Genomic DNA, 17310 nt, shown 5'->3' on the forward strand with positions numbered 1-17310 from the left:
ACTCCAGGTGCTTGTCCTAGTGCTTGGTTGTGGATGGCTGCATCTGCTTCCATCAGTTACTGGATGAAGGTTCTGTGATCACAATTAGGGTAGTCTTCAATCTGATTACAGGAAAATGCCAGTTCAGGTACCCTCTCCATGATTGCTAGGAGTCTTAGCTGGGGTCATCCTGTGGATTCCTGGGAGTTTCCCTGATACCAGGTTTCTCCCAAACCCTAAAATGACCCCCTCTATCAAGATATCTCTTTCATTACTCTCCCTCTCCATACCACCCCCAACTTGACCAACCCAATTTCTCATGTTCTCATACCCCCATCTTCTCCTCTTCACCCCATCCCCAGTTTGCCCAGGAAATCTCATCTATTTCTCCTTCCCAGGGAAATCCATGTGTCCCTCTTAGGGTCCTCCATGTTATCTAGCTTCTCTGGGACTGTGGGTTGTAGCCTGGTTATTCTTTACTTCACATCAGATATCCACTTATGAGTGAGTACATGGCCTGTTTGTCTTTCTGGGTCTGGGTTACCTCACTCAGGATGATTTTTTTCTAGTTCCATGCATCTGCCTGCAAATTTCATGATGTCGTTTTGTACAGCTTAGTAATATTCCATTGTGTAAATGTACCACATTTTCTTTATTGATTCTTTGGTTGGGGGACATCTAGGTTGTTTTCAGTTTCTAGCTATTATTAATAATGCTGGTATGAACATAATCGAGCAAATTCCCTTGTGGTATGATTGAGCATCCTTTGGATGTATGCTCAAGATTGGTATAGGTGGGTCTTGAGGTAGATTGATTGAGTCCCAGTTTTCTGAGAAACTGCTATACTGATTTCCAAAGTGGCTGTACAAGTTTGTGCTCCCACCAGCAGCAGAGGGGTGTTTTCCTTACTCTATGTCTTCTCCATCATAGGCTGTCATTAGCATTTTTGAGCTTAGCCATTCTGACAGGTATAAAATGGTATCTCAGAGTCCTTTTGATTTAAATTTCTCTGATAGCTAAGGTTGAACAACTACTTTTTCATTGAGTGATTAACACTTGCAGGGATAGACCTTGGTAAAGTTTTAATATGACAAGAGTTTATCAAGACAAAACAAGTGGCAGGTAATGGCAACATCTAAAGTTAAGGAGGCCAAATATGGGGTGGTGGGGTGTCCCAACTTTTACAATGGATAAAAGGCATGGTTGGGGATTCAGGCAGGCAGGTGGGCAGGCGTATCATGGATATCTTATCAGAAGAGAACAGGGTAATAATCACCAGTATGAGGTTTAAGAGAATCATAAAGGTCTTACAAGTAAAGTGGGGTTTACCTATAGCGAAACAGAGTTCTGTTCACACAGCAGCTAACTATTCAGTCAGGATGCCTGCAGGATTCAGACGTAGGCCATGACATAGGTATCTGGTGGACCTGAGCCAGATTTGGAAGGGATATGATTAAGTGCTTGTTATATATAAGCAATGTTACACACCTTATTTTTGATCTTGAAAGGTCAGTCATACAATGTTCATTTTATATATAAGAAAATTGCCTACTTAACTTAAGAAAAGTCAAAGAATTAACAGCAGAACTATATTTCAAATCTACAGATATAGTGGTATATCACTATTTGTATTTGTATATTTTTCTCATGAGTTCTTCTAATCCTAATAAAGATTACTTTAGAACAGCAGGCCAGAGCCTGGTGAATCAGAGATAGGTAGTCTTACATGGCACCTTGGTGGTATTCTGTCCCAGAATATGAAGACGACCTCCACTTTTATGTCCCGAGCAAAGCAGCAGGACAGCACGTGGCAGCCCCTCTGCATGAGTAACTGATAGGTTGTAAGGTTGTATGAGCTCGGGAGTCCTTTGAGATGCATGTGAAGGGTGTGGACGATATAGAGAATAAGGGTCTATTCTAGTGAGGTAACAGCAGGGAAAAATTAGCCGAGGGTTAGAAAACACAGAGCAGATCTAAGGAAGGACAAATAGTTCAGAGAAACTGAAGTGCAGCTTCTGAGAGGAGAAGCAAAGGGGAAATGAATGGGCAGATAGAGAGCCTGGTGCAGCCTGAGGCTGCCATGAGGCTGTGCCCAGCATCTGATAATGGGTTCCACAGGAAGTTAGGCACAACAAAGGAGCTAATGAAAAGACAAGAGGCTGGACACACGGGGGAGTCTTTGAATACGTCAGATTAGGGGTGATAAAGGCCTGGACCAAGGTAATTGCAGGGATATGGAAAGGCTCAATGTATGACTGCTGCCTCCAGGCAGGAACTTTGAATTTTCTCCATATGCTACTAATAAAAATTTTGACTGGCTTTTTTCCCCTCACTAGAATTTCTTTCAAAAAGTATAAGCTCATCTATATTTCTGCTGGCTCTTTTTAGATGAAAAAAGTAATCTGGAAAGATAGTTTGCTAATAATTTACAGGGTTGGAGGTCCTACATGGAACAGGCCCATTGTCCTGACTAACGTAATCAAAGTCATTGAACCAATCATTAATCTAGCTAGCATAGATTATTTTTACTAGACTATTGCTACCACTGTGCGATCAGATGCCACTTGTTTATTAAGTGCTTATTGTATGTTGACAATATTGTATATCTGTATTATTTTGAATCTTGAAAAGTTTGTCATAATATTCCCATTTCACATGCAAGAAAATTGCTTAATTAATGAGCAACTTCACATAATTGATAGCAGAGCTAGATTTCAAATTTATAAATACAGTTTGCTTCTATGTTACATAGCTGTTTGTTTTCCTCTTGGGTTCTTACAACCATAAAAAAATTCTTTAGAACATCTTATACAAGAGTATACATTCATATAGACATGTATATTCATATATATCCATGCATATGTATATGTATTTTCTGCCAAGTGGGAAAGTACTGATAATGTTCCTTCATCTCTTCCAGTTTCACGGCCCTCTACTTACCTTGGTTGACCTTGTCGAGGTGTGTGTAGATATTTCTAAAGGCTGTGTCTACTTGGAGCAAATGCACTTCATTCACAGGTACTATGATATTGTGGATACAAGGCTATTGGATGGTCCCTTGACAATCGTGACTTTTGGGTAGCTCACTTTAGAGATTTAAACAGTTTCATTCCTTCAAAGGACCAGCATTACTGTAAAAAGTCTCTGTATTAGTTACTTTTCTCATTGCTTACAAAATGCTCAATAAATGAAACTTAAAGAAGACAGGAAGGGTTTATTTTGCTTATAGTTTGAGGAAACAGTGCACCATGGTGGGGTTGCCATGGCAGCGCGAATGTGAGGCAGCCAATCATGTTGCGTCTGTGCTCAGAAAGCAGAGGGAGATGAACACTGGTGTTGAGCCGGGTTTCTCCTTTTCATTTAATGTGAGACCCTACACCTTAGTTGTCCACAGTTAGGGTAAGTTTCTCTCACTTCAGTAACCAAATATGGAAATTTCCTTACAGACACGCTCAGAGATCTGTCTCTAAGTGATTCTCGGTTCTGTCCACTTGTCAATCAGCTTTCGTCATCAGACGTCTCCCTTCTTCTCAGACCTCCTGGCATTACTTGTGTGACCTCCAGAATGCTGTTTATCATTATCAAATGTAACTTCTCCCATAGGGATCTGGCAGCTCGGAATTGCCTTGTATCTGTGAAAGACTACACCAGCCCTCGGGTAGTCAAGATTGGTGACTTTGGACTGGCAAGGGAAATCTATAAAAACGATTATTACAGAAAGAGAGGGGAAGGCCTGCTTCCTGTTAGGTGGATGGCTCCAGAAAACTTGATGGATGGAATTTTCACTTCTCAGTCTGATGTATGGTGAGCTACACAGAACCACAGAAAAATGGGGGCAAAAGTGTCAATATCAGAATGTATGATTCTGCTCTTTTATAAATTATTTTGTTTATTCTCTCCCCCACCTTGGTGTGTATGATGTGTGTTCAGGGAGATTAGTGATTCCCCTGAGGCTGCTAGTCAAGGAGAACTATGATTTCTCTCAAGTTCCTTATATATCTCTCTCAATAACTTTTTATCATTTATCTAAAAATTTTACATGAAATAGATGCATTTATTTAAAGCATTTTGCTATACGCCAAAGGTGTGTCTGCTTCTGACTAGCAGAAATTGTACTTATCAGTAATGTTCAGGAAAGTGCCCTGGTACTGTCTACAGGGAATGCTTCATCTGTAGTTTATAGATAGATTTGAAGTCATGGATTAAGAAAAATGTAGACATTGGGTCCCTTGATATTTGAGTTTTGCTCTCTATTCCTAACTTTTGATTAGAGGTCCTAAAAATTTACAAATTTTTTCAGTGAGAAAAAAAATCATATAGGAGAAGAAACTTTTCCCTAAGCAATCCATTTTTATTCATGACTTTTTCCTCTATGTTTGTCATCATTTTATCCTCTTCAGATTCAGGGCAGGGGAAGGAAATGGTGATAAGCTTTCTTGTTCACCTGCACATGTGTCTGTATGTGCTCTGGTGTGCTTCTGTCTCTGTGTACATGCGTGTTTGTGCATGTGCCGGCATGTATGCCTGGGTCTCCTGTGTGTGCCCCACACTAAGCCTGTCTACCATCTTTGATATGTGGCTCATCCGCAGTGTCTTGTTCTATTTTTTCTTAATACCAACCTCCTTTTAAGTCTCTTATTTGCTTTTTATAAGGCCAGTAATGCCAATCACAAAGTAAGCCCTGTAGCCCCAGGAATCGTGATGCTGGAGAAGCTACTGTAAACCTGATGTTTATAATAAATATAATTAAAGAGAACCCTTCAACATCCTAGGTCTTTCGGAATTCTGGTTTGGGAGATTTTAACTCTTGGTCATCAACCTTATCCAGCGCATTCCAACCTTGATGTTTTAAACTATGTGCAAGAAGGAGGGAGACTGGAGCCACCAAGAAATTGTCCTGACGATCTGTAAGTTAATCATGTTAGCATAAGCACCCCCAAAACAGAAACACGTGCACACGCAGTCTTAGGGCTCACGGGCATGGCCTGTTAAAAGAAAACCTGGGATTTATATATTTGTACATCCCACATAAAATATAAACTAAGGCAGGGATTTAATTTACTTAATACAGCATGGCTTTGTTCTTATGTCTGCATGTCGTATTTTGTTTCAATAGAAAATTTTGGCGAGTATAATATTTTTGTAGTCATAGTAAATACAAATACATAAATATAAGATTTCTCTCTCTGTGCTTCATTTTACTTTGAGAATCTTTTTTTGGATACTATCATCTTGATCTGTGCCTTAAAATATTCTATTAAATAGAAATATATTAGTTAAAAGTTAGATTGTCTTTTTGATATAGCATATACTGACCAATGAGATTTTACTATTACTAAAATTATACTGATTTACCAATTTATTTGTTTATACAGTTAATACAAAATTACTGAGTAACTTGGTTCAATCGATTTTGCCTACTATTGAGTTTTAATAGTTACCTTCAACTGTGATTTGAGTGATTTGAGCTCAATTAAAGAAGAAAAAACATTCAGCTATGGTGAATACAAATTCACTTCCCGTGGACATTGTCAACAGAAATATCATCTTGGAACTTTGTCCAAGAGGTGTTTTACATAAAAGATTGTAAAAACAACAACAACAACAAATAACCAGCAAGTATAAACATTGCATACGCTGCCAAGCCAAACATCATGTGTACAGATGTCTCTACATCAGGGCCACAGCTCTTGTGCATCTTGGAATGTACTCCGAACGAGATGTTAGAGGCGGCAGTGAGATGGCCAGCCAGCATGTAATAAAGTGCTAAACTGTGTGGTCCAGACAAATGCAGAAGGAATTAGCAGTATGCGAACGCACACCACAGTTGCGCTGCCTTGACAGTGCCGTGTTATTTCCAGGACTATTTAGCCTTGAGCCAAAGAATGATTAAGAGTTGGGCACCTTGGTTGGATGTTGCACTGGTGAATGTTTCTGCATTATTTCAATCTTCTGGCCAGAAGATATAAATTACCACACGTTTCTGATTCAGCCTTTAAAACCTTTTAGGTGAAAACACACGTGGTCACATTTGATAGCGGCACCTTCAAACCGATTCATGAGCCTTTTGTAGGGAGACAGGGAAGAATTTATACGAAACGTTTTATTTAGTGCTTGAGGGAGGAACTAGGATGCCTAAACGTGAAATAAATGTTAATTCCACAGCTGAAAAACTGACCTCTCAAGCACTCATAAGTTCCTTCTAGTTTTTTTTTTTTTGTCTTTTATGTTATTTATTTCCACCAGGGTAGAACTTTTATGTTATTCTTTTCCACCAGGTAGGCACCGTGTGTCTTCAGAATCACGCAGTAGTTTTGGATGGGCTTTAAGGGATAGATGGTTGAATTATACAGTCTTACTCTGTTCCCATGTTTTGCTTTGGGACAATGGCACGGAGTATAAACAGATGTGCCATGAAACAGAAAGCATAAGTGTCTCAGGTTTTACTCTCCTCAAAGGTACTAGAAACTCAAGGAGAAAGGAAGCACTAGAATGTTCTTATGAGGAGTGGAGAAAGGATAACATTTTGTGTACTTTTATCTTAAATTAACTTCTCAGTTGAATACATTATTGACCTTATTGTTTTCCTTTTTGTAACTGAAAATAGATTTTTTTTTCATGTGATATACTCTGGTTAATGTTCTCCCTCCCCTAACTCCTCCCAGATCATCCCCACCTCCTCTCCCACCCAGGTCCACATCCCTTCTTGGTTTCTCTCATAAGAAACAAATGGGCATCTAAAAACTGTAGTAATAAAATAAGACAAAAACAAACAAAACCAAATAGTATGAAGCAAATGAACAGAAAAACAGAGATCCAGAGGAAAGCACAGATGCAAAGACACACACAAACCCTCGCAAAAATACAAAGTCAGCAACCATAACATATTAGCAAAAGAAACAAACAAAACAAAATAACAGCATAAAAAATAAATACCCGCCTGCAATATCATCGAGTACCTACTTTTTATAAAAATATCCTTCTTTGAAACCGAGATTGTCCACTGATGGTTTTGAAGTTCATTTGAGCATCATAAAAAGACGAGCAATACTTGTAGCTGCAGGACTCTGCAGAGCCCTGGCTAGAGTTAACAGCCCCCATGGAAACGAGGTGTACCGGGAAGTGGAGCTCTCACGCCATTCAATCTGGTCATGGCCTTAAGTTGTCACGATAAAGATTAACTACTCTCCTTGGAGTCTACGGCAACTAAGTTTTATTTGAAGCGCGTCTCTGAGATCACAGGCCCAGCTTAGAGGCTGAGAGTCTGAGCTGAGCCACGTTGCACCTCCGCCCACCACCTAAATACCGCTTGCTTTCTGGGTCAGGGGAGCTCGGGATGCCCTGCTTTCCTCAGCTATGGCTGGAATGTGGCGTTCAGAGCATTCCTGGAATCTGTTCGAAGGCTCAGGTGTAAGGTGGGGGTGGGGGCAGGGGTGTGAGGGATGGGCGGGGCGGGGGGGGGGAATGGAAAGCAAAGTCTAACAGTGTTCTCTCTAGCTTTTACTGTGACCGACCACCACACCTGTGAAAAAACAGGATCAAAGGGAAAGCTGCTGCATGTAAGAGCTTTCTGCCGCCTGCACCGCCCCCCGCCCCTGCGTTCCCCGCTCTCCCAGCTTCCCCCCTCCCGGTGATGGACACATCACGGTGACAGCCTTACTGGAGAGACCCTCAAATGTAGAGGACACCAATGGCAGGCTGAAGAATCTTAACATATCGTTTTGCCCTTAAAAATGTTCAGCTCGATTCTAAGTCTCTCTGGGATTGGACACAATGAAAGGAGGGATTTTTGAAGTTTGTGTTTTAGGTGTATTATTTAAATACAGACACTTGACCGCTTAAAAGTAGAAGATGCTGTGACATTTTCCTCTGTCGAACTTCAATGGCTTCGTGAATCCAAGGACTTTAATATTCATGAAGAGTAATACCGAACACAGCTAATGAGTCTCATGCTTTTTTAGAAAAAAAAAGGGGGGGGGGGACCAAAACAAAGCCAAAGACGGAAAGAAGATCAAAGGGCCACATAGTGAATGAAGGGATTTGAAGCCCAGTTCTTAGCCAAATGAATTACTCCAAGTATAGTGAATACTTTTCTAGAATTAAAACAAGCATCCCCACAAATTTAAATGAACCCGTGAAACAGAAGATGCATCTAGGCCTGGGTATTCGAGGTGTGTAATGTACAGTCCTAGACACTGACATGAGCATTGGTAAGAAGCCACCCCCTGAACCACAGCCGTAATTGTTAATTTACTTGAAAGACCTAAGTAAAGCTTTCTTAGGAGTATTAAATTCTTAAAAGCCTCTTCATTCCATCCCATTGCCAGTTTATTGCTATGCGGGGCTCTAGTCTTTTAGCTCTCGCAGTTTTCTGTAGCCCCTCTCTGCTTCGGTGGCCGCTGTCTCTGCGTACTGCGACAAGCAGGACTTTGCACATGCTTTTCCCCCTTCTATTGCATTCCCTGACTTTGGTACACACCCAGCTCCAGTGACTAGTGTCTTCTCCTAATCCCTTCCTTTGTTCGTTCCTAATCTGCTTCATAGGTCTGCAAAGAAAAAAAGCAGGTAGTTAATTATAGATAGTGTCTTCTAGACATGGCAGGGAAGCTGTGCCCATGGTCTCTTAACAAGACGGTTGTCTAAACAGGGCCTGCCTAATGCAACACAAACAGATGATTTGTGAACACGGACTGGGGAAGTTTCTAAGGTCCTACCACTAGATAAAGAGCTCAGACAATCAATGACTGCTGAGAGAGGGGGAGAGTAATTTTTTTTTTTCAGAGATGAGTTCTCCAGTCTCAAGTGATCGGCTCTAAACACATGTACACATGAGCAATGCTGAATGAACCCAGTAGCTGTGTGTGTATGTGTGTGTGTACATGTGCATGCATGCACATGTGTAACCATGATAATAATTTTTAAGACAGGGTCTCTACGTAGTCCTGGCGGTCCTAGAACTTACAGAGATCTGCCTGCCTCTGCCTCCCAAGTGCTGGGATGCACTACATCTGTCTCAAAAATAATTTAAAAAGAAAAGGTTATAAAATTGTTGAGAGGGAGTGGGCAGCATGGAAGGAGCTGGGGAAAAGATGGAAATAGTGGATACATGATACTCATAAATGAAATTCTCAAAAAAAAAAAAACCCAGAAAATTTGCCAGTTAGAAAACCAATAATGGAAGTAATAGAGCTAGCTAGAGTCCTTTGGTTCCTTATTAGTTGCGGTTGTAAACAGGGTGGATGAGGCCTGTCACTCTGGATTGAATTCCAGATTGACCCTGAAGATTAGGGGGAATCCCTCATGGTGCCACTGCACAGCAATGCACCTCTTTCTTTCCAGATACACTGACACTGTTTGTAGTGGGAATAGCCCAGACCTAGGACAAACTGTATTATTATAGAGAAATGTGACCATTACTTAAAAAGATGGTTTAAAATGGTGGATTGAAGCAGATCATATACCGCACTGTCTTAAAAGAAGTAATTGTCTTCTTTTAGGTGGGAACTCTGAAAAAAGATCTAAGAATAGACAATGTTTGGAGAGTTACCCTTTTCCTCCCTGTTCATCTGAGTGGCAGCGTGATAAAATGTCACTCTTTTTCGTTGGCTATCCATGTCATCCATGAAGACAGGAGCCACACCGCTGCAACCCTAGCCCCTAATGTTCTGCTCATGTAAAACAAGTGTCTAAAAAAAGATCTAGGATGAGTCAATGTATGTAAGCTGTTACAAGTGCTACAGACTTTTCTTCGGCAGTCATTCAGAAAAAGGCAATTCAGCCAACCTATTACAAATGTCTGGGGGAACTGAGAGGGTCTGATTTAATTCTGGCAGTGTATAAGGAACAGCCCCGGACTCAAATATGGTTTCCACCTCTCATTCTGCCATTGGATGTCTCTGTTATGTCTATCTGTGAAGTTTAAAAAAGTGATCTCTGCTTCTTTAATCATTTTTAAAGGTGTTAGTTGCTTGATGTGCTAAGTAGACATTTACAATCATCCATTTACTTATCTCTCAGCTTGAGTTATCAGTACTGAGATAATGTCAACTTTTCAAAAGAAATGTCCTGGGTATTGTAGCCACTCTTACAAATAATTCTTCACTCTGTTCATTTGCATTAAACATGGGGAAATGGAAAGAACTCAGGCTCTCTAACATGTCCTTCCCTGGAATATTAGTAACGACATCCTGGCATCATGTCCTTTCCCATCTTTACCCACATGTCCAGGTGGAATTTAATGTCCCAGTGCTGGGCTCAAGAACCTGACCAAAGACCGACTTTCCATAACATTCAAGACAAGCTTCAGTTATTCAGAATTTTTTCCTTAAATAATACTTCTCAGTGTGGAGAAGTAGCACATGCCAGTGGAGTCATCAATAAAGGCTTTGAAGGTAAGCTTGATTCTTCAGAATTTTTCCCCAGTGTGACTGAACGAGATCACAATGGGATGCACACAGAAAGCACCATAGGGTAGGTAAGAAAAATAATATGCGGGCACTATCATTACCCTGTTTGTTGTGAGCCTCTTTGAAATGCCTTGTATTGTATATTAAAATTTTAAAAAGATCATGCATATCTAAGGTAGCCAAAAAAGTGTGCGTGATAGGCTGTTTCCCTTCAGCCTGTTCATGGCCTCCTTGATGCTAGGCTGTTTCCCTCCAGTCAGTTCATGGCCTCCCTGCATGCTAGGCTCTCTCCCTCCAGTCCATTCATGGTCTCCCTGCAAGCTAGGCTGTCTCCCTCCAGTTCGTTCATGGCCTCCCTGCATGCTAGGTTGTCTCCCTCCAGTCCATTCATGGCCTCCCTGCATGCTAGGCTGTTTCCCTCCAGTCCATTCATGGCCTCCCTGCATGCTAGGCTGTTTCCCTCCAGTCCATTCATGGCCTCCCTGCATGCTAGGCTGTCTCTCTCCAGTCTGTTCATGGCCTCCCTGCCTTTCATCAGTTGTATTCCAAGTGCAGAGTTTACTTTAGATAATTAGAGACTCTCTGTTTATGGTACATTATCATCATTGGCCTCTGCAGGGCTTCTCCATTATTTCGTGTATTTGTTTAGTCCGTTTGTCTCCATATTCCTCTCTGGCTCTACTTCCTCTCCCCCCTGCCAATTACTATGCATTCTAATTACTTTGTTGGATATCTTTCAATTTCGTATGTCTTGCTGAAAAATGTTTTTGGTATGCATGAATATGAGGGACTGGCATAACAAGTTGGTAGGCATGGATAGAAGACAGAACAGGAAGAAGAAAACCCCAAAGGAGTGTTGTCATAGAAACCCAAGGAACAGCGAGTAGCCAGTGAAGGAAGGAGTGGGTGAATGTTACAGAAATAGCCAGCCTTCCAGAAGAGTACAGGCATCTTATTGTTGACCTGTATTTTATTATTTATTTAATTCTTCTTTTAATTTTGAGATAGGGCCTTACGTAGCCCAAGCTGTCCTCACACTCCTGTGTAACTGAGAATGCCTTTGAATTACAAATGATCCTCTTGGCTTATCTGGAGAGTGATAAGATTACAATTGTTATTTATTTTTAATTTTTATTAAGCTCTGCATTGTGTTTGAAAAATTCAGGTTTTGCTCATAGGATCATTCCTTTCCAGTGTTTAAGAGTGTTTTATAAAAATCACAGAGGCTGCCCCGATGGACCTGAGAGGTTAGTTCTTCCCGAGGCTCTACCAAAGGTTTTCATAGACCTATGAATGGTTCACTGAGAGACTGAGGGAGGTAGCAAATGATGCTGACATCAAGGCAGCTTCAATACTTTCTGGATTACACTACAACTAACGGGCTATACAACCAGGCCGAACAAAAGAACTTATCCCTGACTGCTTTCTAGAAATGATCCACCATTTTGGTCTGGTTATACTAAATAGATTTAGATGCTAAGTATTGGCAGAGAGAATGGGAATCATAAATACTAGCAATAAAGTCCAATGTCATGGCACATGCCTACCATCCCAGGACTTAGTAGGCAGAGGCATAGATTATCACAAACTCAAGGCAAGCTGGTTCTATGTAGGGAGTTCCAGGAAAACCAGGGATACACAGTGAGACTTTGTCCAAAGAAACAAAAAGAAACAAGTATCGTTATTAATAAAATCAGAGACGTGGACATGCTCATTCAGCATAATGGGATAGAGAACTTTAACCGGAAATAAACGATGATGATGCAGAGACTAATCTGGGCTGACAGAAGTCTAACTGTAGTGAAAGAGAACCAGCATTCTTCTCTTTGAAGTTAAGGAAGGGAAAGAAATACGGGAGCCACTAAAGCTGTGATATTAAGGCTGTGAAGAAGAACGGCAGGGGAGAGAGAAGAAGCAGAGTGAAGAGTGGGCTTTGCATATTTGCAAAAATGTAAATCCTAGAGCAGTTTCTGGAAGGAAAACCTGAAAACCTGAATGTAATTCTTTTTTTATTTTCTTTTTGAGACAGGGTTTCTCTGTAGCTTTGGTGCCTGTCCTGAAACTCGCTCTGTAAACCGGGTTGGTCTTGAACTCACAAAGATCTGCCTGCCTCTGTCTCCCGAGTGTTGGGCATAAAGGCGTGTGCCACCACCACCTGGCTGAATGTAATTTTTTAAGTACAAGAGAAATGAATTAAATAATAGTTTTCTGCTTTGTAGACTGATGAGCATACTTAACATGGCATTGAAGTATCCATCTTTGTTGTCAATGTAGAAGATATATAATAAGTCAAGAAAATCATTGGAAGAGCTTCTTCCATCTTTAAATGAAGCAACATATGATTACAGCAATAATAGCAATAATGCCTATCCTCTGGTCCTACTGACCTAATGAGGGAGAAGGAGGTCAGAAGGGGGAGCAGGTAGAAGGGGAGGAGGGAGGGAAGGACAGAGGGAGGGAGAGAGAAGGATGGGGAAAGAGGGAGGGAGGGAGGGAGGGAGGGAGGGAGAGAGAGAGAGAGAGAGAGAGAGAGAGAGAGATTAGTAACATATCTGGGCACCTAGTAAAAATATCCCAGTGACTTCATCCCCACGCTTGTGTAAACATCACCTCACCAGCCCAGAGAGTTCTACAGGAAAGAAATCTCAATGCCCCTGTGCTGTTCTAAACATAGCCAGTCAGCCGGCGAATGTCTCGCCTCTAAATGCCCTGTCTTACTCGGAAGTCTTTATTTTAATATTTCCCCTCTAAAGAAGTTGCCGAGTGCCTACCACTTTTGTTCAGAATATCCACCTTAGCTCTGATCTGTAGATTTTATAGTGAATACTTTTTAAACAAAAGTATCAAAACACGTTCTCCCATCACCACCACTTCTCCCGAGCTCTTTATGCAACAAGATGTATTAATTGCTAAAAGCTTGCCAGGGTCAAGTTACTAAATATTGCTGCCAGCACTCTGAACCAACAAAGTTGGTTAATGGTTTTTCTTAGGCACACAGAAGCATAATTTGCAAAAAGAAATTTATCTGTTTCATATAAATGATCATTTTTGCCCTCACTATCAACAAAGCAAAGATAATTAAACTTCTGCTTGGTGGAAGTGTTCCAATATACTATTGGATGGATTAAGTGGATGTCAGTGAAGCAGCTAGCAAGAGCGGAAAGGTGTGACCCATAGGAGTTGTTGTGTGGTTTCCCCAAGCCTCTGAAAACCATCTTAATGAAGAGCAGTTGCTTTTTAGTCCATTGGGGCCACTGAACAACTTAATGTTAAGGATCTTATTTCCTCTATTCATTGATTTTTCTATTGCTATTATTATAAATAGCCAGCTTTCAGTGTCTGTAGTACAATTGGTGATAGCCACAGTTAGTAGAAATTGGGTTGTCTCTGGGTATTCAGCCTGTAGGTACCAGCCAAACTTGACATCCCTCTCAGGGATCACTGTCTTCACTGCTTCTCACACTGCATGGAGATGCAGAGAGACACATCAGGACACAAGCTCCTTCTAGCTGTGTGACTTTGAGCACATTATTGAGCTCCTTCATGCCTCATCTCCCTGACCTGTTAAATGTAGACAATAGCCGTGCCTAATGAATTGGCAAAAATAAGTTAACACATGACTATCACTTAGTGTTGCTCAGTGCGTAATAAGGACTCAGTAAGTGTCAACATGAACAATAATCATGTTATTAGTATACGTCATGGCATCCTCCTCCTCCAACCTGGCGTCTCGACTTGGCCAGGTGTGCATCTTTCCCTTGCCTGCATTGCAGAAGATGACCAGCTGTGTTGGCCCCCTGCTGCTGTTTCATCTAGCATACTCCTGCCTTGGAAGCCTCGTTCCTCTCCTTGGCAGTGCCCTTAGAGTAACCGCACAGCTGAGCCTACAGAGGGCGAAAGGAGGAGGTAGGCCTAGTGGCACAGTCCTGTAACCCCCACGCTTGGGGGGCTGAGGCAGAAGGGCTGAGAGTTCAAGTTTGCCTGGGAAACTCACGGTAACCATTACAGGAGGCCAGGGATGTAGTTCCGTGTAGACGACTTGGGTAGCATGATTGACACCCTAGGCTCAACCACCTGTGCTGTGTTCGACAAGAAAACACTAAACAAGATGAAAGAGACGCGTGGAAAGTTCCCTTGTTTAATCTGATTTTTACCTCATTCAGGGATACTTTGTGAATGCTATTTAAAATGGCAGCTCCTTTCCATGCTGTGGCTCTCTAGGCCAGCTGTCCTCAACCTGTGTGTTGTGACCCCTGGGGAAGGTTGAACAACCCTCTGCATACCACATGTTTCCATTGCAATTTATAACAGTAGCAACGTTAGTTAGGAAGCAGCAATGCAGAGAGTTTTATGCCTGGGGGGGTCAACACAGCATGAGGAACTGTATAAAGGGTCACAACACTAGGAAGGTTGAGAACCGCTGCTCTAGGCCTTTGCTCTGCCCATTGCTCTTCACAGTAACTGCTGTCACCTGCAGTTGGGCCTCTCGGTTAACTGCCCGTCTCCTTCCTTCAGAGTGTGAACTCTGGAGAGCAATGACTCTGTGTTACAGTTAAGCAGTGCATGCCTTACATCTGGCAGACTGTGTATCTCTTATCTTAACAAGCAGCCAGTAACCTGGCATGGTGGTATACAATTTGGAATCCCAGCACGTGTGAGGCTGATGCAGGAGGATCACTTTCAGTTCTTGGCTCGTCTGGTCTACATAGCAGGACCACATCTTACAAAAGGAGAAAAGGAACATAGAGTTTGAAAGCAAGTAGGTCAATCACCAAATATAAAGGACTAAGCTTTTAAAGGTATGTAGGAAACTGTAGGGTTAAGTCTGGTGAAAAGGTCAAAGGCTATTGTAGACAATGAGCTTCCTGGGGATCCGAACTTTTATCATAAGGCCGGTGAGCTGTTGTACACGTTTCAGTAGAGTCTCTCACTTCTGGGGTATCATGGTATTTTATCCAGTCCTTTACGTAATTGGACATACCACTTATAGTGACATGTCTGCTTTTTTTCTAGAATGCCATAGATTGAAGGACAGGAAGCTGGTCCCATTTACTTTTGTCTTTCTAGCATTTAGCTGTCCTCCTCAAAGTTTGTTAAGCAACAATCTAAAGTTGAAGTTGTCCCGTTGTATTATCATTACAAACATTAGGTGTGAGATGGATACTGCCATAACTTCCATATTTGTTCTCAGGTGAAGATGATAAAATGGTTGCTTTGAATTCAGATGACACGATGCCAGTTGCATTGATGGAAACCAAGAACCAAGAAGGATTAAGCTATATGGTACTCGCCACAAAATGTAGCCAAGGTAAAGACAATTCTGAGAGTCCTCTAGGCCCGAAGGAATCTGGGTCCTGTGGTCTGAAGCAAGATGAGAAGCAACTAGATGCAGACAAAGATTTCGGCCAAGAACCGCAAGTGGCTTCCTGCCCTCCTGGCAGGTCTGGAGGCTTGAACTATGCCCGTCTCACTCACACTGGACAAGGAGACGTGTCTGATTAACAGCATGCCATAAGAGAAACAGCCCTGAGACAGACACCATGTTAAGTTGCTTGCAGAAAGGAATCAATGTGTGGCGGTAGTCTATGGCTCTGAACGGATACAGTGATGTTTCTGAAGTCTGATCTTGGTTCCAAGAGCCGTTTGGTTTCATTCATAGCATTCCCTTTACCAGTGGCCCAATCTTTAGTGGGTTATGAGAGGAACCTTCCTGTTTTCAGAAATCCCAGAAAAATTCTGAAGTCTGGGAAGAAAATACCATGATCCGTCTCCTGGGCAGTCCTTCCCTTTAAAGCACTGCCTGCTTCCCTGTCTGGGATGCAGTACAAACATCACTGTCAAATGGTTAGTGACAGGAATAGGTCCATTCAAGAACCTGAATGGGGGCTGCGTGGGTGGGAGTCTGCTAATGACCACTGTCCTGCGGATGACCTTAAAGAGGATGCAGGAGATGATGAGAAACATGTACAGGAGGGGGCCGCCCGAGCCACGAGAAATCATCTGGCAGGCTATTATTCCACTGACATAATCTCTTTAATCACCACTGTAAAATATTCTGTAGTTTTGGAAACTCAGAAGAGCAGCTTTAGGTGTAGTGAAAACAGGACCGTGGAAACCTCTGAATCTCAAAGCTGAGCATTTTGTGACCCTTCGGTGGCATAAAAGTAATCTTGTGATTTAAAAAAAAAAAAAATATATATATAGTTTTTATTTTGTGTGTATGAATGTTTGCCTGCCAGTCTGCCTGTGCAACACATGTGTGCTCGGTGCTCTCAGAAGCCAGAAGGGAGCATTGGATCCCCTGGAAGGGAGTATTGGATCTCCTGGAACTGGCGTTACAGGAGGTTGTGAGCTGCCACAGTGGGTGATGGGAACAAAGCTGGGTCCTCTGGAAGAGCACCCCATGCTCTTAATTACTGGCCCTACTCTCTAGCCCCTGTCTGGTGATTTTTCTGCTCCAATTGAAACATTACAAGGACTGTTTGGGGGAAATGACTGGGATACAGCTCGGTGAACACTTGACTAGCTGAATGAAGCCCTTGGTTCTGTCCCAGCAACACACATACACACACGCACACACACACACACACACACACACACACACACACACACGTATTCACACTCATATTGTACTATTTTTTTTGTCAGACATGGTTTGTATACAAAATCTAGAATAAATTATCCTTAAAATTAAATGTAAGTGATTACACACTTTACTCACAGCTGAGTAATTTGTCCCAGCGACATGGAAGGACAAACACCTACATGAGAAGAGCTGGAACGATACTCAGAAAGCGGGTTTGCTTTTGAGGTTGCACAGTGGCACCTTACACCTGAAGTGCTGCCGTCTCTACAGTGATGTGGCTAGTCTCTGTGCTCCTCGGTTGCTGTTTAGAGGCGACTAATTGGAACACTTGCTAAAAAC

At 42.0% G+C, this 17310-nt stretch overlaps 1 protein-coding gene across 1 annotated transcript in view; it reads left to right on the forward strand.

The window, feature by feature from the left end:
• Positions 1–15887, forward strand: part of Ros1 (ROS proto-oncogene 1, receptor tyrosine kinase) — a 117380-nt gene extending 101493 nt beyond the window's left edge. The window contains exons 40-44 of the mRNA XM_041654206.1: positions 2900–2997; positions 3583–3783; positions 4752–4886; positions 10207–10370; positions 15577–15887. Of these exons, the coding sequence (XP_041510140.1) occupies positions 2900–2997; positions 3583–3783; positions 4752–4886; positions 10207–10370; positions 15577–15887 (909 nt within the window). The remainder of the gene's footprint in view (positions 1–2899; positions 2998–3582; positions 3784–4751; positions 4887–10206; positions 10371–15576) is intronic.
• The last annotated feature ends 1423 nt before the right edge of the window (positions 15888–17310 follow it).

The sequence above is a fragment of the Microtus oregoni genome, unplaced genomic scaffold (genome assembly GCF_018167655.1).
Source record: "Microtus oregoni isolate MIOR12 unplaced genomic scaffold, Mior012 000006F_ref0000085, whole genome shotgun sequence".
Lineage (NCBI taxonomy): Eukaryota > Metazoa > Chordata > Mammalia > Rodentia > Cricetidae > Microtus > Microtus oregoni.